Genomic DNA, 24728 nt, shown 5'->3' on the forward strand with positions numbered 1-24728 from the left:
ATAATTCCTCATACCAGCCGTCATTTCCCAAAGATTGAAATCGCATTCCGACAGGCTGACATGAATCAAAATTGAAGGGATGGGCATGTCATCCCTGACAATGATATTATCAGGATTGATATCTTTATGTGCAAGCTGCAAGCCCAAGTCTATAGATATATTCGACAGCGGATTCCAAAGCTTCGCAGAACCGAGTCTTGTCGAGTGCTTCAAATTTAGGCACCGAAATGTACAGCGTCAGCGTCATGTCCAAGTGCTCGAGAATTGTCGCAGTCGTGTAAGCCCGTGCCACTTGACAGCCATAGTAGTGGACGATATGTTTGGATGTGGGGTTTTCAATAATCTCTGCGTGGTAAGGGTCTCGTCGAGCAGGGCTTTGGGGATATGTTGAGAAATTCGTCGTCGGAAGGACTATTGTCGAAATGGCAAACAGAGCCATACGAATACAACTTGGACTTTAGGGGCCCCGGTATCTTGTTGGATGTTGAGCGAGCTCGCCAATACCAGATTGACAACCAGTGCTATCAACAGGAAAACTGATGTAAAGGGCTGCGAGAACATGATGGCGGTTGCGCTGCGGGCAGCTGACGGAATATCGAAGATGTGGCAATCAAATATCCTTTCTTCTCTAGAAGAGAAAAGGAAAATTAAAACTGGCTCTTCTCCGCAAAAGAAGAGTTTCAGAGCCAGATGGGTGAGTTGGTTCTGTAGAACAGCATAAAAATTATTGGCTTTTCTGGCCCAGTCAGTTTATATATATACTTGATACTTCGGTGTGTAGACTTATTTACCGAAGACAATTGATATCAGCCTACCCCTGAGAAATAATATCTCATACTGATCATTCTGCTACTCAGGGCCATCAATGGGGCGGTCCCATTGATAGTCCATTGGGGGCCATTAGGGGTCGTCAGTACAGAGGGAAACAATTTTAAATTTTTGAATCGGAGTTGAGATAATCGATTGCAATACATGGTCCCCATGTGTTTTATGGACTCAAGATATTCAACTCCTGAAGAATGCTGACATCGAAGCCAGAAGCGAAATGGCTGTTCAGCGTCTTGATTTATTTACACTGTGCGCATATTTGAGGAGTGGTTGAGCTTGAGGATGTTCCTAAGTTTCTAGACTACTTCTAAATATTACATGACGCTATGAAGTTTCTAATACTTAATGCATTGCAGTGTACAGAGTATGTAGTATGAAAGGGCATCCTGCATGCAAGGTACGGAATCTACTGTGGGGCCCCAAAGCTTAATGCTGTGATGCATGTGGCGCATTTAAACTTTTATATCAGCCCCAGCCCCACTTAGCACACGATGAAGCAGTAACAAGTGTTCTCTGGGTTCAAGGCACCGCTACAGTCCTACCAGGTAGTTGTCAAGCAATCAGCACTATTTCGTTTACAACACCTACTGTTGCTCCGCCGCAAACAGTCTCTGATTTCACCGAAGTTGACCCAATGAGTCGAAGCACCATGTATGCCGAGGGGGTCGTAATAACGACCGACTATGGGTAGGCCCGGCTACAAAAACCGTTGGCATAGGAGACCCAACCGAGGCTTATCAACCGGCTGTGGCCTCAACTCTCCCTAATTTTGATGTTGAACTTTTCCCCGCCAAGACTATTGAAGGTGGAACAACAACTACTATTGCCGCCGAGACAACATTCCCTGCGACACAGACAGCAGGGGCTAAGTGCAAATACGTCCCTGGTCCAGCCGATTATCTCTATATCATCTGGGATGTCTTTGCCTGGAAATCAGATGATCAAGGATTTGCAAGCCTCGCTAATGACTTCCATGGCAGACTGAAGGCACGGAATGTGCCGTTTGTTCCTTCCAGTGGAAGCCATACATTGAGAGATATGGCTCTGCATTTTCGTTCGATACTATTGAACTTCAAGATAATTGTGTTAAACATACCATTCAAGACGTTCGCGGATCGGACAGTACCTGCAGTGGCACTGACTGGGCTGGCATTCATTGGTGGGCAGATCCTGATAGTATAGAGGGTCCAGTGGCTCACGGATCAAAGCCGCATGATCCCCATTCTACATATGAGGCTCGAGCCACTGGTGTTTGAATCGCTCATAATTAGTGACGGGGAAATCCCTACTATATGCTGGCTCACCATTTGCACTGAGCGCTTATATAGACCTTTGTTCACTTAAAACAACAATCAAGAGCAAATGACATGTCGAATGCGACATTCTGTATCGATTAGTACTAAAGGTTATAAAACTCATGTTCTATCAAAAAATGTCGAGGCCCTATGGGAAAAACGAGTCGCTAAACCCATGCGGTCCAGAAATTTGTTGACCGAGTATTTAGTTAATAGCTGCAACATGATTGGCCATTGGATGTAATTCGATGCCTTTAGAACAGCAAACGTCATGGGGTTCAAGTCATCCATGTTAGCCCCGATACCACAACAGCAATAAGCCAAGCGATAATACCACAACTATGAGTTAGCAGTGCGTTAGGATTAGATTATACGGAAAGATAGAATAATGAGTGTAATGATGAGAAAGCGGTGATAGAAAGGAGTCATGTGATAGGTCACGTGACGTCTCCTGCCAAACACAACAAGCCCCCGTCATCCACGGCCGGGTCCCAGCAGGCGGGCTTGATACGCGCTCTGCATAGACCTAGCCGCGGATGACGGGGGCTTGTCATGTTAAAAAAAACAAAACGAGAGTCATCAGCGACAGGGTGTGGCGGCCTGCGCGAGAAGAAGTTTAGGGCGAATCCACCATCCAGCGGCAGGTGGGAGACAACAGGGGATGACGGCCTGTATGAGAAGAGGTTTAAGGCGAATCCACCATCCAGCGGCAGGTGGGAGACAACAGGGGATGACGGCCTGTATGAGAAGAGGTTTTAAAGCGAATCCACCATCCAGCGGCAGGTGGGAGACAACAGGGGATGACGGCCTGTATGAGAAGAGGTTTTAAAGCGAATCCACCATCCAGCGGCAGGTGGGAGACAACAGGGGATGACGGCCTGTATGAGAAGAGGTTTAAGGCGAATCCACCATCCGGTCATACCCGGGGCAGGTGGGAGAAACAAAGGAATCTCAATTAAAAAAAAAAAAAACCCCACCCTATCCTCGGCTGGAGCCAGCATCCGCGGATGCGGCTTCTAAAGACATATCTCGATGTTAGTATATATGCCTGCCTAACTCGTGGTTCTCTCAGGCCACTTATACTAACTCTTGGGGAAGCCGTCCCACAGCAACCGCCGAAGCCACCGACCAGCAAGGGGGAGCAATCCACGGCGAGGTTTGGCGGCGCGCCGTGCAGCCTCCAGGTCCTCCGCTGCGCGCTCAGCAGCGGCGCCCTCAGGGTTGTTGATGCGGGCGAGGGTCAGCGCGACGGTTCGCGCGCTGCGTCGGTTGCGCCTATTTTGACAGTTAGCGTTGTCAAAACGGGCCGGGAAGCGAGAGTTAGAATCAGGGGAGAATCTACGGCCATGGAAGTTTGACTGGTAATAGATATGATATTGATATATTGATATATTGATAGATAATAATGTCTAACTGTAGGTGAGACTGGGAATGTTTACATAACGTCAATATACTTACCACTGGGTCAACACCCACAGCCCCCCCCACAAACACAGCCACCGAAACAAACGCCCCCACCGACGCCCAAACCGCCAAGTCGGTCCTGACAGTGTGATCATGGCCCGACTCCGTGATCACACGGCTTTCGTTTCGACCGCTGGCCGGGTCGTTGGTGTGGATGGTGGTCGTATTCGACCACGCGCCCCCGCTGGAGCCGGCGACAGAGGAACCACCACCCGGGGAGGTGAGGCCGGTGAGGATGTCGAGGGGGCCCGAAGGGCCAAGCGCAGAACGGGAAACGGGAACCATCTTGAATAGAAGCGTGGAGAATTATCCTGAGTCTGGTGGGATGACTATCTATATATAGACCACTACAGGAGAGGCGGCTTTCTAAGATCAACTACAAGGTATAAGCTGATTGGAAGACCCAGAATCGAGTCGAAGCGGTTCACCCAATATTTGAAAGTAACACGATCAAAATGATTTAGTTTGATCTCACCCTCTCTTCTAGTTTAAATTACTTGATTCTTACATTACATTCAATTTCAATTTCAGCCAATATTAGAGCACTGTTACTTTGAGCCTGATCTTCGAATTGCGCTCAGGATCAAAAGATGAAGTTTTTCTTTCGCTTCATTAGCTTTCGCTTCATTAGCTTTCGCTTGATTCTTTGGTGGTGGTTGCCGATTCTATTATTTGTGTCGTTCCTTCCTTGTTGGAATGATCCAGTGTATTTACAGACGACGTCGCCGCTGAAGATTTGGCCGGACTGCGTGACGGAGTTACACAGGGAGCCCTTCGCAGATCATACGACTATTACAACTACTACTACTTCCGTTACTGCTTCTACTACTTGCCAGACTAATTGAATAATCGAGTGATCGAGTAATAATATGAGCAATTAGAAGAACTGGTTTCTAGCAAACCAGACTCATTCTCAAAAAGCCTTCAGGGTTTATTTACTGTATTTGAACATTCTCTTCAACCCGGACTTCATATTCCCAACTCCCCTGCTGATCTTATACTGCAAGCTCAGCGGACGAAAATAACAATTTGCCATTTTTTCGAGATATTTTGGATTTTCTATTAGCCGGTCCATTTCAAGTGCAATAAACGTTAGATCCTCCTCGGTAAGACTTGGATCTCGAAAGCTTCTACAACACCAACACTCTGTAGTGCAGTGGCCTCTGCTTTTCGTCTTCTCTGACAAGGATCTCCGGGCACAGCATCCACATCCCCGGCTGCAACATCCTCCTCGACCTGCACAGTCATGAACCATCTCTTTGCGCATGTACCAGAGACGATCGCGTCTTAGACTATCGAAATGAGCGGTCACCCACGAGGGAAGTTCAGAAATCAGTCTAAACATGGTGTGCTCATTCTTTATTCGCTGTGCTTGAGCGGATCTTATTTCGAAATCAAAATCCACTGGCAGTTGTTCCATATCATTCCCGATATCTATGGTTTTCTTCCAGGCTCTAGCTTTGTGATATAAACTTTCCTCGCGTTGAGCTAGCAGACGGATGTTGTAATCGAGTCGAAGTATTTCGAGTAATCTGTGTTTCTCGACATACCGCGGATAGCCAAAAATCTCTTGGGCAAAATCTGCCTTAGAAGAATAATATCCCGAGCCAATTTTAGTGAATTTGTTGTAACTTGCCATGTTGTGTCTGGCAAGGGGGTCAGCAAAGATATGATTTCGTATTAAGGATGAAATGAAGTAGTAATTCCGATCGAAGGTTAAATAATTGTGGATACGATTTGGAAGCAAAGAAATAGCAAGGTAGGTGAAAAGACAAGATTAAAGAAGTTGAAGAAAGCTAAATAAGTGTATGTGATGCTTCTGAACTAGTCCTGATTAGGGCGGGACGAATATAAAAAAGGGCATAATGACAGGGTAAAGTCGATAAAATGACGCGTTGACCCTTCTCCAAGTTTCAACATGGTTGATCCCAGGCCGCCGCCCAAAGCTGACGGATCTCGCCACCTTTGAATCTTATAAGGTACTAGAGCAGCTTGGTAACATCATGAAACTATAATTTGAGAACCGTAGACAAGCTTTCCAAGGGGTTGAGATATTTGATACCACTATCTATGTGGCAGTAGTACTACTTCTTCTAGTAGAATTGATTCGAGAATCAGGATAACCTTCAAGTTTTCATGAATATAAAGTACTACTATCATCGGGGTTAATTTCGAGACCGCGTTCATCCAGGCGTCGATTATTAAAGTTGGTGCTGCTGGTGTGGCCTGGATACAGGCATGCGGTACACATGAGTATGATGGTAAGCAATTTTAGAGATTCCAAAGCAAAATCTTACTGCTTTCAAACTTTTGTCGCCATTGTCCTCAATAAATCTCCGGGAGGCATTAAGCGCTGCGGTAAAACAATTGCGAGAAACAGAAGCGAGAAATTGACATTCTGCCGATTTGGAAGGGCACTTGTTTCCGTCTAGAAGGCGATTTTAGGCGGCTCTGTAAATATATTATTTAGCTTAATCCGAAGCTCATCCTATCGTTGCGGCGATTCCATCGCCGACAGAATTTTCACTACGTCTCTTGAGAAGGATAACCAAATCCAAACCAGAGACTTGTTCTAGTCACTGTATCTGGTTATACCGCAAGCCCGCTGGGTTTTTCAAGGTGTTCAGGGGAAGGACTGAAATGACTGACAACGCAAAAAGAGCAGAGAGCAAAACAAAAACTGAAAAACATACAACAGCAGGGATTCGCATGTGGTCACCCACCATACTACTAACCTGCCGGCGTGTGGCTTAAGTACGGCTGAGCGGACGGGAAGCCCTGTTCTCCACACCCTATGGTCGTATGTACTGCCTGACGCCTAAAAAAAAGGTTACAAAGGTGGTCGTCAAGTAGAACTATAGAATGCGTCATAGATGGGGTGAAAACGGGAGCACGGCAGATGAGAACCACACTTGTCATGCAAGGATCACGCTTTTGGCTCTCCAGGTTGAATTGAAAGATAGATCATTGTCTTGAAACTTCGTGATGTGTCAGGTTTTCTGCTTGCTCGCTGCATCTGAGCACCCAATATTAACTTGAGCCCCAATCCGTATGCAAACTCATATACGATAGTGTTACGCTGATACTCAATTTTCGCGAGATGTTTAGATTGATAAATTCCTTACTTAACTGTCCCAAATACATCATAACAGCCTAAACATCAGATATAAAGGTACCATACCGACGTCGGGGCTTGTAGATAACACGGACATCAAGATTACCTGCGCTCACCTTATCTTCGGTGGGATATCCTTGCCCAGCAAAACGTAGCCGAAGAAGCTCGATATTCTCGCCCGATAATACATCCACCGTTCCCCGATTCTCCTGCTTGGCCTTTAGAAGGATTTGCAGGTCCTTCCCGTTCAAGAATACCTTGTAAGGTCCTTCACTTATATTTCGCCAGACTGTATGCGGTAAGTCCTTGGAAATACTCTCTTCGTCTACATAGACATAGTCTATGATATCGTAACCGTAGTATGTTGTGTGACCCCGCAGGTAGCTATTAAAGCTTTCCTGCTCAAGCTTACTAGGGTTCAATAATTTTTCCTGGACATTGGATATCTGAGAATGCAACTTACCGATACAATACGGAGTCTCAAATCACGCTTTCCCAGAATTCTATCTTCGTCACCGCATGCACGAAACACATACTCTTTGTCAACTTGAATTCTGCCACCAAACGCAAGTTCATGGACAATGATCTTGTTGTGCCTGCCTTCGTAAACGCGTTGTTCCACGTATATTTTTGGATCCATATGTTCTTCATCGTTCTTTGTGATAAACGCGGTCAGTCGAACAATGCTTTGATCATCAGCTATTGCGCTAGAATCGAGAACTTTAACCTCATCTGTGTCCCTATTAGCCCAGAATCACGCCTACGGTCACAATGGAATCTTATCTGTACCAAGGAAAGAAATCTTCCTATATCGGCATCCAGGGAATCCGTTAGATTCTGAAACCATGTCCTGGTGGCTAGTGAAGATAGTCATGGGAGACGTCGGGTTCTGGCCACACGCCTTGACCATCTCATCCAGCGAGCCGCTGCGCATGGACACACCTATAACACAGTCCTGGGACTCTCTAGGCCTATGCTGGGCCCTGTTCCCTGTATATGGTGTGGATTTCCTCTTGGCTACACGGTCTCTAATCGCGGAAACCATGCTGTGAAGCACCGGGTTGCCGTATGCGTCCAGCTCATAGACTGTCGCTGGTCTTGGTGGAGATTTCATATTATTTCACTTGGGCCCCGTTGTGGTCGCTTGCAACGTTATTGCAGCCCCTTGCAAGATGTAACGGAGGTTGCCGGCAGCAAAGGGGAAGGTTGAAAAGTCTCCTTTATCGGCTCCAAAATAAGCGCCGTACTTTTAGAGGCGGCTGGTGCAGGTCAGTTGCCCAGCTGAGGTGGAGAACCTTTGGGGGCCAGCCGATGAGGACGATGTTTTGTATTTTTGGACTCTGGATGGCATCAATTTAAGACCCTGAAATGCAGGTCAAGATGCTATCTGATCGAGATTCCGATATAAAGGAGCCAGCATGGGTTGCAGCGTTTGCCCTCCCCGAGAAAGGGGTTTCCTGTATAAACAGGCAAGAAATTATTACCATGCAATTCAGCCACAGAGGGACTTATAAGTAATTTTCCCTTAAAAAAATGTTGAATCCAGCCCCTCATGGTAGATCCCGGGCAGTCATCGCTTTATTTTGGCGCCCAATTTCATGTCACTCCCACAACTAGAGTTTTTACGCAAGTTCTCATTTCCACAAATATGAGAGTTAAGTTTCTCAGTAAAATTGTTGTAGGAGGCGAACACGTAATTTCTCAATCCTTGAAATGTTATATCTGATCACGCGTCCAACAATAACTAATAAATGAGTTAGAATGGACAAGCAACGCTAATGCAACGCTAATCTTGAAATGGAATATACTCCGTCGTTCGGTTTGATCCCTGTTGAACTATCTCTTAGGTTAGTCTCCATTTAAAACAGCTAGGTAAGCAAAAAGGACGGTGCATGATGTTGGTTGCTGAGGGCAAATTTCCAATTTCCTGCATCAGCTTCCATAAGAAAGTGACAATGAAATTCTCTGAGATCAAATCGTTTCTGAAGCCTTCGCATACAACATCAGACCTTCCACGAGTTTATTCCGATAAAGCGTCAGATTCCACATTCAAGAGCCCCAAGACAGTGACTGGGGACTTTCAGCTGGCCTCGGTCATCGAAGAGCTCAGCGAACTTCAGAAAACTCACAAGCACGTCCTTGTTCAACTCCGCGAAGTAGAGCGACTACGTCTGCTGAAAGACTTTGCTCTCGATGCCAGCGAGAAAACATGGATTGACGGCACCATCAACGACATTCAAGACGCTGCCCGTGACGTGGCTCTACTTTTAGAACCTACGCGTGTCCAGAAAGAGACAGGAAACGGACGGCTCAGCATAGGTAGTCAGCTCCGATGGAAATATCACGACAGCAAAAGAGCTCGGGATAGAAAGGACCGAATGATTGCATGTCATAACAGCTTAATGAGCGTCTTGAATCATCTTCAACGAGTCGAAGCCCCCAACACGGTCGCTCGTCACGAGCTTGGAGTGGAACTCCCTCACAAGGGATCATTCTACAGTGTCCCGGATTTCTCCAGATCCAGGATAAGGGCCGATTCGGTTGCAAATTTCGAGGACACGAGAAGTGTTGAGATCCCCGATATTCGAACCCAAGAATTGAATGATTTACTTGCGTGGCGCCGATCCAAGGGCTCGCCCATTCATACCTCGGAGGAGCTCGAGATTGCTGATGGCGCACACCATAAGGCATGACTCTTTGAGAGTTCATTTGTATCATCTGCAATTAAGAAAAAAATAAATTGAAAGAAATGAATATACAACTGCTACGACACATTATCGCTAAATTTGCATCACCTGTGCTTCCACGATCGTTTGAGGAATTTCCAATCTCCGTCCATGCTCATCGCAGGTTTTCACCACCATAGGAAATATAATAATCTGATCATGTGTAAAGTCCGCATTCCGAGCTTTCCAATGAAATTCAAATAAGCATGGCTGCGCGAAGAGCCAAGATCCATAATCAGAAGCCGCTTTCACGACACTGGTCAAGTGAGTAACCGCGTCGGAGCCGGAGAACTCAGGGTTCTTGTATGGTGAGAACTTCGAGGTAAAATTCTGGGCAAGGCTAGTGATGGCGCTAGGGTTTCTATTCAAGAGGTCCGAACTGCGAGCATTTAGGTGGGAAATCGACATGCGCCAGTTGAAGATAGCATTATCCAGGTCTATGTCGTATGAGATCTGTTAGCAGAAAGCCAAATGGCCAACGGGGGAACCCAAATACCTGGATCAGACACTCCACGGACCAGCTGTTCAGGTCCCCATCGGAAACATGCGGGAAGCAAAGTGTTTGTTTCGCTCCCAGGGCGAATGGCTTCCAAAATATTAAAGGCAAGGGCATGAGTCAATCCGGCTCGTTGAGTCTTACTGTTCGAAAGAAGAGAAAGTAAGGAGGTTGGAGCCAGCGAAGAATCATATTGAGTGATATCAGCGGCTGTATCGCTTTGAAAGGAGGGATTCGAAGGAAGTCGAACGTAGAAATTCTCCACATGGAGAGCAATCTGATCGAAGAGCGTTTGTGTCTTCATTGCCACCATACCATCATCTGCAGGCGGAGGGAGATATCGAGACGGAATGGTTGTTCCGACCGCAACAGGGAGTTTCGTAGCATCGTTCGCTTTGCATGAGGCAGCAGACTCATATTGACGGTGAACCAAGCTACCTGATTGACTTTTGGGATTGGAAGAAGAGAGGTAGGAGTCCTGAGAGCTAGCAGCGGTATCTCGTTTCTGTTTTCGCTTTCGAAAATACAGAAAAGCGAGAAGAAAAGCAAGCAAGCAACCTCCTAAAAAAGCTCCTACAATAGAACCAGCGAGGGCACCAGTACTTACATCCTTGTTGTTGGGACTGGATGTGGTGGTTGGCTTTTGGTGAGTAGTAGAGTTCGCAGTCACACTTGGTCCAATATTTGTGCTGTGGGACGACTCCGCTGTAGTTGACGATGTTGTATAGGATAAATTTGTGGTACTGGAGCCACTTATGCCTGTTGCTGTTGCTGTCGCTGTTGTCGTCGCCCCTGCTGGGGTTGTTAATGGTGTCGTAGACTCTGGTACTCCTGTTTCTCCCGTTGGCGGCGACGGAGTGGTAGAAGAGGCATCAGATGTGACGGTTGGTGAGGCAGGCTTCGAAGAACTGTCACTAGTGACATTGGGACCTGCCCCTGGAACCCCGGGTGTAGTCTCAACCATCACAGATGATCAGGAATATGAGATCGGATTGATCAATAATAAAGAAAATTTCAGTTGCGTGAACTACGGAGAGGAACGATCATATGTACATGGTAGTATTGAATGGTTCGGGCCGCAGCGTGGGGTCGGCGCATTTACCATAAGCGGATAGTTTGAGACAATCGCCTATGTGTTTGGCTAGTTCGTGCTCCATTTTCATACAACGGGAAGCGCATTAGCTTCATGTCGGTGTCGTGATATGAGAAACATCCTTGCTAGGGGTGTGGGGGCGAAAACATCTACAGGGGAGGGGATAGGAGTGCAAAAGTCCGGAAAAGACGAGCGCGGAAGGAGGCTTCCTCAAGGAGCACAGCAGTCATTTTTTTTCTTCTGGGAGGTCCTTCTGATCGGAGAACCACTGTGGTCAAAATGTGTGAGAAAGAGGTCGTAATTCTCAAAACACAAGACATGGACGATGATTGGGGTCCTGATATTGTGGTTGGTATTGATTTTGGCATGACATTCACAGGTATTTCGTTCCCCCAAGCATCTTCAATTTGGCCAAAGAAAACAATGATCTTCATAAATGACCACTTTCATATATTAAGCTAACTTATGATTCATGGTAGGTGTTGCATATTCATGCGCACCTGAATGGCATCCCCCAAAGACCATTCAGCGTTGGCCAGGAAAGTTACCTGGAGAGCTTGCCAACAAAGTACCCACATGTATTCAATACGATGGTGAATCTAGCTCTGTAAAGAGTTGGGGTTTTTCATGCGATCATGAAGATGATACTTCTCAAGTCCAAGATTTCTTCAAGCTTCACCTTGCCCCACAGTATTGCGGAAATTACCCTGGTGAACCGAGTCGTTACGAAGCTCAAAAATGGTTCACTGACTATATTCGGTGTGTGTATGAGCATGTGGTGAATCAATTCCACACGACTATTCCGAATTTCTCATCACGACGGGTCGAATTTCTTTTCAGTGTTCCGACCACTTGGAAAGATGTGCGCATGGTAGAGGAAACAAGAGCCTTACTCGAGCGAGCAATCAGTGCCAAAGCGAAGAATCACCGTGTTTCCATCGGTCTGACCGAAGCTGAAGCAGCTGCTGTTTATGCAGGTAATGAGCATTACAAGGTAGGTTGAAAAAAAATGATATCTACTCAGGCCCAGCTTGAAAGATCTCATGTCTAACAACCATTTAGGAAGGCGATACGATACTAGTTTGCGACTCTGGAGGAGGGACAACAGTATGGCACCATTTTGCCTATCTCGGCTTTTGAAATAACAATGGAATCATGAAACATCCTAGTATCTCTGACACTATTCTTAGGATGTGAACGTGCTCAAACTGGTATCATCACTGGGCGAGCCAACAAAGCTTGAGCAACTGGGCCAGGTTGAAGGTAAGTCACTAAACGTTGGCACAATAAAAATGAGAGAAATGAGGTCTGACTACTTCCCAGGACAACCCATCGGGTCTGTATTCATTGATCGACACGTTCATCGGATCCTTAGCGAAAAGCTGGAAAAGGTTCAAGATTATTTACAGCTCACGCCAAGTGAGACTGCATGGCGCATGATAATTGGTCGTTTTCAAAGGTTCAAATGTGCCTTTGGTAGCGATGCAAACATTGCCCCATACCTAAAGCTTGACGTTCCCAACATGGACTCCGATCTGGATTTTCCCGAAGCAGAAATATACGACGGTCAGATAAGGATTGCATGGTATGATTGGAAGCCTGTCTAGAGTTGATCTTTGAATAAGTCTAAGCCAGTTTCAGGTCGGAGATCCAACAAGTCTTCGATCACAAGGTTGATGGAATCTGTGATCTTCTTGACGATCACATTCGTCAGATGTCCGGGAAATACCCACACGACCGGATAGTATGCGATCATCTACCCTGAATTGGCTAAATATTGACCCGTCTGTTTGATAGAAATATCTTGTGCTGTCTGGTGGCTTCGGCAGTTCTCCATACATGCGAAAACGATTAATACATAAATACAATGAACCAGAATCTGAGAGCCTGTCTAGTGTCCATGGGATGCAGATTCTTGTGGCAGACGAGCCGTGAGTTCTATTACGTGAAAGATCCCTTCGCATGGAATGGTTAATTTGCTAAACCGAGGCTTTGCAGACAACTGGTCGTTGTTCATGGGTTGGTTCTTGACCGAATCCAACAATTGAAAAAGGGGATAATTACATTCGGTTCTCGGTGCTCACCCGTGAGCTATGGTATTGTTTGTGATAAGCTATACGACCCAGAGAAGCATCTTATGGAGCCTGTCAGGCTTGATGCGCGTGACAAAAAGACCTACGTTGTGGACCAAATCGACTGGCTTGTAATACAGGTAAAGTGGCAATATAACATTCGAGAACTTTGAGTCCTCCAAGCGAACATGTTCTAAAACACAACAGGGGGCACCTATCCCGTATACTGGATTGACCAAGCAATTTCAGCTCAAGATGGGCATCAGTCAGGAAAACGATCCATGGAAAGTTCACATCGTCATGTCCAGTCTTCCGCCCGATCAATTACCACAGAATCTTAACCAAAATGGTGCACACAGTGTTTGCGACTTGGATATATCTACCGATAATGTAGAGAAGAAGTTGAAGAATCGGCATTGGTACAATCGGAAGCCCGCATTCTGGAGAACCGTCTTTGATGTGAAGGTGGTCGTTGGTCCTGCAGACCTCTCATTCCAACTTTGGTCGAAAGACAAACGTGTAAGGGCTACCAATCATGAGCCTATCTCAGTAAAATGGATGCCAGCTCAATGAATGGATTGGTATGGACCTCAATTGGGAACCGGGGCAGATGACTCAGGTGAGGCATATATCTGGACAGCACAGCCAACAGATTACCGAATTGGGAGAGGTTTTATTTCAAATGGATTGTCGATCATCAGATAAATTCCATAATTAGGCTGTAATTTATGGGGGACGTCAGACCGTGGCCTGAATTGGATTTCTCGTGTCCCCATTTCTTCCCTTTCCATCTGGATTTGGGTGATAATCCCGTGCCCCTATGCCAACTTTGTCTTAAGAGATAAAGGAGATTTAGAAATGATAGATTGGAATTTCACTTTAATTATTCATTGGCTTGTGTTTCAAATTTGGGGTTTATATACACAAATGATTACTGCGCCCTTCTCTGCAAAATCATCTTGGCACACCAGATAACATGAACATTGGAAAAGTATACAAATGAAATTCATCAAGGCAGCGAAGCTCATTAGTTACTCCTTCAACATCATTTCTTCAAACCAACGACCGCCAAGTTTCGTGGACTCATACTGTAATCAAACACCGGTTCAACCCAGCAGTCTTTCACCGAGTCCTGTTCACGAAGGAACTGCCAGCGATCTAATACGATGATAGCTTCAATGAGTTGAGCGCTGAATCCCATTAAGCTCCAGACAACGCTGATATTCTTCCTCGCGTCAGGGTTCTGGGTCTCGTAGGAATTAATCTCCTCATCGGTCAAAGTAGCGATATTCTCCTGTATCTTTGGGCCATGTATCGGGTCTCGGCTCATCTTGGCAGTCGCGGCACGAACATATGCAATGAAAGATCTGAAAGCAGATTTTGGCAGTTTTCCAATAATGATAGGCTTGGTACTTTCTTCCGATGATTTGTCGCCGGTCGTTTCGCCTTGCGGTGCAGACTTTGGAAAAATATTATGGTCCAGAAGAATACGCTCTAGGAGAGCCCTGAAATAATGCCTGGTAAATGACACTTCACTGTCATCAAGGCCCCAGTTGTAAGGAGCTTGTACGGCCAACGCACGAGCTGTAATGTTAAGCTTCATTCCAGTGGTTGCTCCAGGACTCCGGTACTTCTCATAATATTGAGACATAGGAAAGCCATGGGGGTCATACGATGTACCGGTCTCTTCAAGTCGAGGATGGAGAGATTGGAGAATGGGCAGGTCGCAGGTAGTCGGGCCGAGACGTTCAGTCAACAAATTGTAGCAGCAGCCGATCATAGCGACAGCCACAATAGAAGGATTTAAAACCAAGGACCTTAAACCATGATGAACAAGGTTTCCGCACGAGTGAAGAGACACCACCATCAGGTTCGCACTGTTACCTTCATTGGGTTGGCATTCTTGATTCGAGGCCTCGGCTAGAGGTGGGCGGATAATGTGGCCTACAATGGGCTCCAAGTAACCATCTTGAATTTCATGTTCCACGTAATTGAGAGTGCCACCACCATATGTTTCCGGTTTCGACGGCTCTCTGAAAACGGGGCTTTTGGCGAGAGAAGGCATCTCGTCAGGCTGAAGCTTAATTTTACCCAGCATATCGACAAGAGAGGTGTCTTCAGATTCAGACATCTGCGGGCCCTCTCTCGTCTGTGGGATAGAGCTTAATGTTTCCGAAACCGCCACTACTGGTGGTTCATCAGACCCAGCGTATGATTCCTTACTCTTGCGAAATTTCTGAGCCTTCGGGTCCTCTGCCAGCTTAGCTCGGACGTCCATATTTTTGGCACCGCTAATATACTGATGCGTGCGTTCAATAGCGATTATGTGTTTGTGGTAAGGTGGACTGGCCAATGTTCGCCCAAGATAGTTTTGGCCAGACCCAAAATCCACTATGTGAGAGACTGGCTCTCCTCGGAGCTCATTAACAGTCTTCGACAAAGATGCGACATGTTGAGAAAGACATTGAACCTCATGTACTTTCTTCCGATTCATACGCATTGCGACTTGTTTTGGCAATTCAATCATCCCCGCAGATGAACTGCGCATCTCCCGTTTAAGCGCTAATCGACGAACATTAGAAATGTAGTCTAGGAGACTCATAGGAGGAAATGCTGCTCCGTTCCAGGTCAGACTGCTCTGGTCTACGGAACGGCAACTAACTTTCCGCAAGGACTCAACATCTTCTCTCAGGAGTAGACGAATGACGTCTTGGGTATCATGTTGCGCAAAAAATGATCGCCAATCCTCTGGCAGAATTGTTGTATAAAGATCAGGTTCACGGGTTAAAAAGTCAACCATATGCACGCCACCACACAAATTCATAAAAAGCACCGAGGTGGTGGAGAAGGAAAGAAGAGCCTCGAGGTAGGCGTCTGGGCTTTCCCACTCCTCAGAGATTGGCAATGGGCGATCAAATGCCATGCCAAATCGTTTCAGTCATCTAATTTACAATGAAAATCATTTTTGCCTTTCATGCAGCAAACAGAGACAGATTATGTCGGAAGCGGTGAACATTCGTGGCAGCGGGATCGGACGGATGACTAATAAATCAGACTTCCACCACCTTTGGGCGACCTGGGGAGATTTAATGGGATTTTCTCTGGAATGTATAGAAATATTCTCATAATTGTGCTTACTACTGGTAGTGCCTGTCGTCTGAGTCTACTCTGGATTGTAGATACGCTTTGATTGCTGGCCCCATATCGGCCCCGGCGAATGAGATTGCGGGATACTGATAAAAGAATTAGTAGGGTAACCATGAGTAGTTTGTATATCATGCTCACTAAACAGTCTTTCTGCGTAACTCGGAGACATGAGGCCCTCAAAGACCAAAAGCAAAGGGAAAACCGGATATCGAAACGAAATGATGTTCGAGGATGAACGAGGAAATGAATCACATTGATTAGATGATAAAGCTAGAAATAACTAGTAGTATACTAGGACATAGATAGGCTAATAGGCAGTCATATGCCTTCCAGGCGCTCTAAAAGCTAGGAAATGGATATTAGGTCAAATTCATATTGCTCGTATCACATACATGGATATACAGGGGATGAAAGTAGTACGAAAATGCAATTTTAGACGAGTCTAATTTGCTTGACTCAAATGCGAAGCTACACCATTGTGCTATCGGCTTCGCTTGAAGAGTCTGAAAAGTGAATCCATGGATTCAAGAAAGAAAATATAATAAAACAAACGGCTCGCGGATAACCTTCATTGCCAGGATTGTCACACAACGTCTAGGAAAGCGTTCACTGAACCAATGTTGTCTCTATAAACGTCGTCCTTTCCTACGGATGCCGAATAGTTTGAGGTGAGAAATCGAATTCAGGCCAAATATCCACACTGACAAGGCGAAATACCTTTTGTTTACCTAGTTTGCACAAACAACGTTCTAGAAGCCCTCGAGACCATACCAGATTATTATGGATACTATTTTGTACCATTATTTACAGCCGTACAAAAATACTGTCAAAAAGGGTTCGGGGGTCAGTGAACTATAATAGTTATATCGCAGTTTCAAAAGAGGCATTGAGAAAGAATCTCTGTGTGAAGGTGGTGGATCTGACTTCGATCCATACTATATTGTTACAAATTTATTACAGTACGTTAACAATTTGGTATAGTTATTACTGTATCTTGTCTGCCCAACTAGGAGAGCGGCGATACTAAACAGAATTAGCGTATTTCGGAATTATTCTATTGAGAATCAAGTCGGAAGAGTTTGGGGTTAGTCTGATTCCGAAAACCACTGTATATTCGCTCACGATAGTTGTTGTAACCTGGCTTTGACATCTTTTGGAAGGCAGAAGTCTAAGAAGAACGGTTGACCTCGAGCCAAATATGCAGTCCTCACCACAGCGTATCTGAAGTGCTTGGCTTCCCTTGACTCCCAGGAAAAAATAACAGTGCCGCATGGTGAGATCTGTTGCGGACTCTCCGCGCAATAAGCTCTGTTTCAGACCTGGAAATGGAGCCCAATCAGCAGGATAGTCATGAGAAATTTGTAGATCATACTCACTTACCAATTTATATGCCCGAATCAAACTATTGGCATGGTTCTGCAACTCAAAGTAGAGGACGATGAATGAATTCCCATACCGGATGAAGTGTAAACAATCCGGTTTGCTTTTGCTGAAGAAGGTGTCATTCTCTCGCCGTTGACGAAAGCGAGAAAGGCACAGATACCCCATTCATAATATCAACCTCAAGGCATATATATGGTATTACTACTACCCTCGAAATTTCTAACAGGAGATTTTACTTTTAATAAGTGTTCCGTATGGAATCTAACACCACGTATTTTTTTTGTGGTTGTTTTGGTCGTCCCACGTCAAGCGCGATCTCAGAATTGGGACTAACCTTGTAACCTGCGGCTTTGATCTATTATGCCAAGGTGTGCTGTATAAATACTTGAAATGGCTTCGGGTACTAGATAATCACATCACTGACATAGAGCAGAGAGCGCAGGGCATGAGGCATTGCGCAGCTAGTAATGAGTAGGAATAGGCTTAGATTAGGTAGACAACTTCATGAATATACTAACCATTGCCAGTACCATTAGTAGTAATCTAGCATTTCAAATCCATGCCGCAATTAGTTGTTCACTGTCACTATTCTAGAGGAGTGGTCCTACGACAAAGATTCATTGGTGGCAGTGTCTGATATTTTGTACACTCACCCACCAGGTCGAGACGATTTCTGGCAACATGACTGACCTATAGCTTGCAAATGACAATGGAGGTAATTATTTCCTGTTTTCTCCAGAGGAAAAAAAAAGTGAAAGAAATGCCGTATAGTTGCAGTGCATTGCAGTACCGATCTGTGGTATGTCCCGTCAAGCTAGCTGCAGCTATAATTAGGCTATTTCATCAGTCAGCGATGATTGGTCCAGATGAAATCTTGAATTGTTTGAATATAGACGGTGGGTCCCTTTTGTGGCCAATCAGCATCTGATGTGTGGATCATGTAGTAAACCGGGCGCCAACTGCAACACGCTGCTTTTGTCGCGCGCGCCATAAAGAGAGCTATTCTTGTCGATCTAGTTCTAGTCAATTCTCTTCCTGTTTCGCAAAGCGCCCTGAAATGACTTTGGCTCTTTCTATTTCCTCTGTCTTGTCTGGGCCTGGGCCCAGACTATTAGCCGGTCAATAAAAAACCATTGAAAGCGCTTTCTTTTATAAGTAGTCTGCCCAACACGCGAAGTTGTGCGCCCTTGTTTTGGTCATTTTTTCCATTCTCTTTTCGTGTCTGAAGCTGCTTCACTCTTTCTAATTGCAGCCTGGTTATACTTTTAGGCTGTAATACTCATTCATTCATTCATTTATTCATTCATCAATCGATTTCTCCAGAGTTGAGCTAGGCCATACTCTCGTTGATTTTGTAACTTCCATTCACTATCGATTTTTCCACTCTCGACCATGTTCCTTTTGCAGCATTACTTGCCTTTCTGATTAACACAGACTTCCTCCTCTTTCTTTCCTTCTCCCCCAGCCAGACTACCATGCGAATTACTCGTCTTGTTGTCTTCACCACGCTGGCGTGGTCGTGTTCTTGTTCGGCCGGTCCGATTCTCCGTTCTTTTGCTGTCACATTGGGACTTGTTCCTTCCCACAATGAAACCAACTCCGCTCCTTCCTTGAATTCAGATGATCCCGTGATCTTCGGCAGGGAAATCACCGTCATTCCTGTTCCACCACCCTCTGGATATCCTTCGATCATAGGGGCTGACCCAACTACCTCACCCACATCTTCCGAGTCGATATCCTCGACAACTACATCTAGTACGCCATCTTCAACCCAGGTGATTGTCGAAAGCACTACAGCATCGAGCAGTCAGGGGCTGTCATCGTCAGAGATTTCCTCAAACGCGCCTCTGTCAACTCCAGCATTCTCAGAAACAACCACAACTTCAAGCAGTTTGCTCATATCATCGTCGACAAGTACACCGGTTGAATCATTGTCAGTGGCGGTCACTTCAGAGACCATCACGCCTTCAAGTTCTGCGCAAGTGTCGTCTTCTCGGGTGACTTCAAATACTCCTTCGTCGGTGTATCTATCATCAGAAACGACGATAATTTCCAGCAGCGCAGTAGTATCCTCATCGTCACCCGATCAGACCATATCATCTACAATTTTCACACCTGAAACAACCCGTACTTTCTCCAGCAGCGTGACGCTGTCATCCTCGACCACAAATACGCCGTCTTCTTCTTCATTCCCGGATGTTGTTTTCCCGTCATCAACTGTTCAGAAGAGCTTAGACTCCTCTTTGTTGCAGACAACATTTTCTTCGAAGACACCGACATCTACGGTACTTCCATTGCCGTCATCTCCATTTTCTCAGATAGGCCCTGAAAGTTCAAGCGCCGCGCCAACTGATGTATCCTCTTTTCCGACTCCCACTCTCACTTCATACTCTTCTGTATCATCTCTTCCGGGATCCTCACATTATTCAACTCCGTCTCCTCCTGGCTTTGCTTCAAATAGCTCGATTCGCTCAGTTCCTCCGTCTACATCTCCAGTACTACGAACGTCTTTTCCTCCTGATATATCATCTTCATCTGATTCAAGCAGGCCTTCCGGGCCAGATTTTTCTTTGTCAGAGGCAAATAATCCTTCTCTGGTCAATACTGACTCACTATTTTCTTCTGCTTTCTTTCCAAAAACTCCATCTGTCTCTCATTTTTCTTCTACACCTTCTGCTATCTCCTCATCGGGTATAATTACGTCTATTTCTCCCAAGCCATCCTCCTCTCCGACAAATATTTCCACGTCTACAACTGAAAAAGCTCCATTCATTTCCATAGCACCAGTTGTTCTGACCATTTATCCCCATTCTTCAAAAGCGCAAGGCGTCGGATCGGTTCATCCACTGGTCGCTCCTACACAACCTGATACGGCTCAGCCAAATGAGGCCACTACATTCCCTACACCAGCCACGGGATCCATTTCTACAAGTGCGTCAGCCAATACAGTAGCTGCTTCTGTACCTGCCTCAGGTCCGGATGTAAGCCAATTGCCGAATACGCCATTTGTAGCTAGCACATCGGCTTCCTCAATCCTGAGTTCGACCCCGGAGCAAGAAATAGTCACCGTCCAAGCTACGCGCACGACTGAGGACACTATTACTGTTCCCGGAACGACCGCAACTGTGACCCGAACCCCGAGTTCAGCGGACGAAACTGTCACCATTCAGGCTACACGCACGACTGAGGATACTGTAACTGTTCCCGGGACTACCTCAACTGTGACTCGAACTTCAACTTCAGCAGATGACACGGTCACTATTCAGGCTACACGGACGACAGAGGATATAGTAACAGTGCCCGGCACAACTGCCACTGTTACCCGTACTCCGGAGACAGAGCAAATCACGACGCGGGAGGAGACAATTACCGTCAAGTCAACAAAAACAGAAGAGTTCACTCTAGTTGTACCTGGATCGACAGTTACGGTAACTTCGCAGGCAAGCATCTCGTCATCTCCAGCACCAAAGCAAGCAACCGTCTCGCCCGAGTCTTCTACGGCCAATTATTCATCTATCACAAGCGACGATCTATCCGTACATAAGTACACACCCCCAGCCACGGTCACAGTGACGGCATCTGCGGTAACAGTGACCGTCAATCCTGCTACCGAAACAACTCCGACAATTACAATCACACCGACTGTTACCGTGATTGTATCGGGTGCTCCAACCCAAAATATGATCAAGGGGTCACCAAATGCCATGTCCAGTAAAAGCGAGGAGGAAGACATTGGCATCAGATCCGTGATTCCAATGCCTGCACCCTATACCGTGACTGTCACAGCGCAGTGATTTGTCAGTGCAAATGAAATTCTTTCTATTGTGACCCTACTTTGATGTACTGATTATCTGATATAATTTCCTGGGTAATATGATTTAATACAATTTCAAATGACTACCACAATGAACAATTAGTCCTGATCAATATTCTACATAGTTTATAATAGATTCCTCCTTAGTACAAAATCATGACTATAATACGTTCTATTCCATATTAGCTCCTGAAATAAAGGGCGGTTTTCACTACTCGGACCATCAGCCTTCCACATCTAGATTAGCATATATTTGTCAACGCATTATATTGCATCTCCAATATCCAAAAAAAAAAAAACCTGGTGGAGTGTGGAATGCCTAAGGCTGACATTATATAAGAAGCAGACCTTGAGGCCATCTTCTTAGATAGGATAATCTAGCATCAATACTATTGTATACGCTATGTGCTCTTGGCTATATAGAATATTAGATTCTACTAGCTATTAGTGAGGTCGTTGGTGCGGTGGTTGCTCTCTGTCTTCATCCGTTGCCCCATTCGACCCTCACGTACTGACCGTGCTGCCTCGAGCATCCTATTCCGTTTTTCCACTGGGTAAATACTCTTCGACAAAATGCTATCTGGAGATCTCTATGATCATATTTAGTTTTCCAGGAAGACAGATACGCCCACCAGTAGCAGGTCCATGTCGCTGCTGGCTACCTACAGCATTTCATGCTTACGGACGATGTGGGGTCCATAATTCCCAGTAAGCACATGTATTCCTCTTCATCGTTTTGTCTATCCTCTATAATTTTGTCATTGGATTTCCCTATTTCTAGATAAAACATACACGCTTCATGCAGTTTTCCGATGCAGTTTGAATACCTCCACAATTACTGTCTGCATCACTATAGTAGAAGCGAAAGAAGCTCACGACAGTAAGCATGTCAGATCCTGCGGACTACACCGTCGGCTTGATCTGCGCCTTATTCGTGAAATATGTGGCAGCTTAAGATTTTGTCGACGAAGAACACGAAAAATCACGGTTTGTATCGCCAAATGACACTAATGAGTATACATTGGGTAGCATACGCTCCCACAACGTCGTTATCGCCATTCTTCCAGACGGCGAATACGGAACAACATCCGCGGCCAATGTCGCTACAAATATGCTGAGTACCTTTCACAATGTCAGAATAGGTCCAATACGGGAACGCATTCCAGGCTGCTTGCTTTGCAGGCAATCAGAATATTGTACAAATGCTTTTAGACCGAGGGGCTGATGTGGATGCCCAGGGCGGGCAATTCGGAAGTGCCCTTCAAGCCGCATCATTTGACGGCGATGTAAAGCTGGTGCAGAAGCTGCTGACAACGGTGCCGACATCAATGTCCAGGGTGGTGCATTTACCAACGCACTTCTGGCTGCATCAATGCAAGGTCGTGAAAAGGCGGTACAATTACTGCTCGACAGGGGAGTTAGCTTTTCTACAACCCCTGTCCATCCAACAATGGTAGGGCATAAAGGTGTCCTCCAAACCCTACTCAATAGCGAAGAACCTGGCATGAAGATAAAGGATCACTTCGGTCGGTCTGCACTGTTTTTTGCAGCTGTATTTGAAAGTCATGCTTTCTTCCAAGCAATGGATATGGAAAAATTCATTGAGGAAGATCAGAAAGATCGTTATGGATCAACACCTCTATTAATAGCGGTACGATGCGGTCACATCGAGGTCGTTAAGGTGTTATTGGCCGGGGGAGGCGTCGACTGAGAATCTTCAGACCGTTTTGGCCGATCTGTATCCTGGTGGGCACGAAAGAATCGAGACACAACCATGCAGAAATTTCTGTCAGACTATACCGAGAAGCGGGCACTACCAACACCCATTGATGAACCTTTTGAATTTGATTCTCGCTTCTGGTCGAGACAACTCGGATGCGACGTTTGTAACCTCGGGTTTTCCAGTTCCAAGGTCCATTACCAATGTGCATTTTGCGATAGAGGGAATTTTCATATGTGTATGGAGTGTTATGAGCTTGGAGCGTGGTGTCTGCGAGATGGCCATGACAGGCTCTGTCTGATGAACAGCGAATGAACCTGCTAATATAGATATTCTAAACGAGAAATGAACCGATATCCTACAATCTTCATTTCCATGTACGATCCCCTGCTCGCAACGTTCTTCCAGGCTTCCAAGCTCTCATTTGACTACAATAAGGTTTGTATCTTTCTCTTCGCATCATTCGCAACAGAGTATCCTGCTGTACTGTCGGTACACATCTAACTATCCATCCAATCATGATACCGTAAAAAAAAAAAAACTCTTCCAATTCCTTAGTCAACAATTGACGAGCCATGTCAAAATATCTATAAATAGACATGGCTTTATACTGTACAAAGGACATGCGACATGCGTAGCTCATTCCATGCCAATCAACAACATGCCACATGCCAGCCACGCAAGTCACCCCCCATCCAAACTCCACAAGGTGTACATCACACTAAACCAAAAGCAGAAAACAGTATTTTTGTATAAGAAATTCACAATGCTGAATAATCATCCGCACCGCCACATACCAGGAATTACCGAAAAGGACCCATAAATTGACTATCGATAACGGACACGCCGTACAAACGGAATACAAACAACAATGCGAACCCAAGTATCCGTCTAAAGCAAGCCACAAACTCCACAGTGGAGTAATTTGGTCTCTGTACATGTAGGATGGACACCGCAGACAAGAAAATGACTCCACAAGGGAAAAACAGTTGACACAAGCCCACCGGAAACCCAATTTCCTCCAAATCGTGTGCTGTGTAATATGACTCGCGCTGTACAGAACAGAGCCCAACTGTAGGCGGGGCCGTGAGCGAGTAACTACAGTATTCCACACAATTCGAGCTCCCCTACCCGAGCAAGTTTCCACAAAAGTCCACCATTCAAAACAGTTTCAAAACTTATCCCATCGCATTCCTTTACGACTGTCAATTGTCCATTTGTACATCTTCTGGATCATAAGTATCACGAGCGTGTCTCCACACTCCACGTAATACTCTCCGCAAAGAAAGGGTCCTTGATCATAAACATGTATGTCCTCAGCGATCAAAAAGGTATCATGTACATTATCAGTTACTGTATACTTCATAATAAAATCATACCCTATCATCTCCCCGGGGAAGAAAACAAGGATGCCGAGTACGAAGATCCCTGTTTTTAACTAGTATGTACAGTACTCTGGGAAAGAACATCCACCCAAAGAAAATCAAAAGAGCATGAATCATCAGCAAAATAGAAAACAAAAAGAAGTCACTAGGTAAATTCAATTGCAACATCCAGCAAATGGCCGATCAGCAC

The 24728-nt window shown here is 45.6% G+C and overlaps 9 protein-coding genes across 9 annotated transcripts; 3 read left to right on the forward strand and 6 right to left on the reverse strand.

Moving 5' to 3' along the window:
* Window positions 1-3205: 3205 nt before the first annotated feature.
* Window positions 3206-3872, reverse strand: N7469_011330 (uncharacterized protein; the record flags this gene model as incomplete). The annotated part of the gene is made up of 2 exons (XM_056650235.1): window positions 3206-3481; window positions 3582-3872. 2 exons carry the CDS (start codon window positions 3870-3872, stop codon window positions 3206-3208), a joined length of 567 nt encoding a protein of 188 aa, XP_056495299.1.
* Window positions 3873-4679: 807 nt separating this feature from the next.
* On the reverse strand, window positions 4680-5226 carry N7469_011331 (uncharacterized protein; the record flags this gene model as incomplete). The annotated part of the gene is given in 3 exon segments (XM_056650236.1): window positions 4680-4823; window positions 4840-5119; window positions 5138-5226. 3 exon segments carry the CDS (start codon window positions 5224-5226, stop codon window positions 4680-4682), a joined length of 513 nt encoding a protein of 170 aa, XP_056495300.1.
* Window positions 5227-6740: 1514 nt separating this feature from the next.
* N7469_011332 (uncharacterized protein) lies at window positions 6741-7816 on the reverse strand (the record flags this gene model as incomplete). Its single annotated transcript, XM_056650237.1, has 3 exons — window positions 6741-7100; window positions 7166-7434; window positions 7492-7816. 3 exons carry the CDS (start codon window positions 7814-7816, stop codon window positions 6741-6743), a joined length of 954 nt encoding a protein of 317 aa, XP_056495301.1.
* Window positions 7817-8657: 841 nt separating this feature from the next.
* N7469_011333 (uncharacterized protein) lies at window positions 8658-9395 on the forward strand (the record flags this gene model as incomplete). Its single annotated transcript, XM_056650238.1, has 1 exon — window positions 8658-9395. The coding sequence occupies one exon, from the start codon at window positions 8658-8660 to the stop codon at window positions 9393-9395; it is 738 nt and encodes a 245-aa protein (XP_056495302.1).
* An 87-nt stretch (window positions 9396-9482) lies between these two features.
* N7469_011334 (uncharacterized protein) lies at window positions 9483-10888 on the reverse strand (the record flags this gene model as incomplete). The annotated part of the gene is made up of 2 exons (XM_056650239.1): window positions 9483-9865; window positions 9925-10888. 2 exons carry the CDS (start codon window positions 10886-10888, stop codon window positions 9483-9485), a joined length of 1347 nt encoding a protein of 448 aa, XP_056495303.1.
* A 408-nt stretch (window positions 10889-11296) lies between these two features.
* N7469_011335 (Hsp70 family protein) lies at window positions 11297-13662 on the forward strand (the record flags this gene model as incomplete). The annotated part of the gene is made up of 9 exons (XM_056650240.1): window positions 11297-11396; window positions 11497-12011; window positions 12080-12124; window positions 12208-12280; window positions 12341-12602; window positions 12659-12761; window positions 12815-12948; window positions 13016-13229; window positions 13297-13662. The coding sequence occupies 9 exons, from the start codon at window positions 11297-11299 to the stop codon at window positions 13660-13662; spliced, it is 1812 nt and encodes a 603-aa protein (XP_056495304.1).
* A 472-nt stretch (window positions 13663-14134) lies between these two features.
* N7469_011336 (uncharacterized protein) lies at window positions 14135-16012 on the reverse strand (the record flags this gene model as incomplete). Its single annotated transcript, XM_056650241.1, has 1 exon — window positions 14135-16012. One exon carries the CDS (start codon window positions 16010-16012, stop codon window positions 14135-14137), a length of 1878 nt encoding a protein of 625 aa, XP_056495305.1.
* A 3414-nt stretch (window positions 16013-19426) lies between these two features.
* N7469_011337 (uncharacterized protein) lies at window positions 19427-20154 on the reverse strand (the record flags this gene model as incomplete). The annotated part of the gene is made up of 4 exons (XM_056650242.1): window positions 19427-19690; window positions 19751-19836; window positions 20010-20065; window positions 20126-20154. The coding sequence occupies 4 exons, from the start codon at window positions 20152-20154 to the stop codon at window positions 19427-19429; spliced, it is 435 nt and encodes a 144-aa protein (XP_056495306.1).
* A 2481-nt stretch (window positions 20155-22635) lies between these two features.
* On the forward strand, window positions 22636-23144 carry N7469_011338 (ankyrin repeat domain-containing protein; the record flags this gene model as incomplete). Its single annotated transcript, XM_056650243.1, has 2 exons — window positions 22636-22719; window positions 22770-23144. The coding sequence occupies 2 exons, from the start codon at window positions 22636-22638 to the stop codon at window positions 23142-23144; spliced, it is 459 nt and encodes a 152-aa protein (XP_056495307.1).
* Between the last annotated feature and the right edge of the window lie 1584 nt (window positions 23145-24728).

Source organism: Penicillium citrinum (assembly GCF_028827155.1).
Source record: "Penicillium citrinum strain IBT 23319 chromosome Unknown utg000010l:1.0-1229701.0:1.0-1230130.0, whole genome shotgun sequence".
In the NCBI taxonomy this organism is placed as follows: domain Eukaryota; kingdom Fungi; phylum Ascomycota; class Eurotiomycetes; order Eurotiales; family Aspergillaceae; genus Penicillium; species Penicillium citrinum.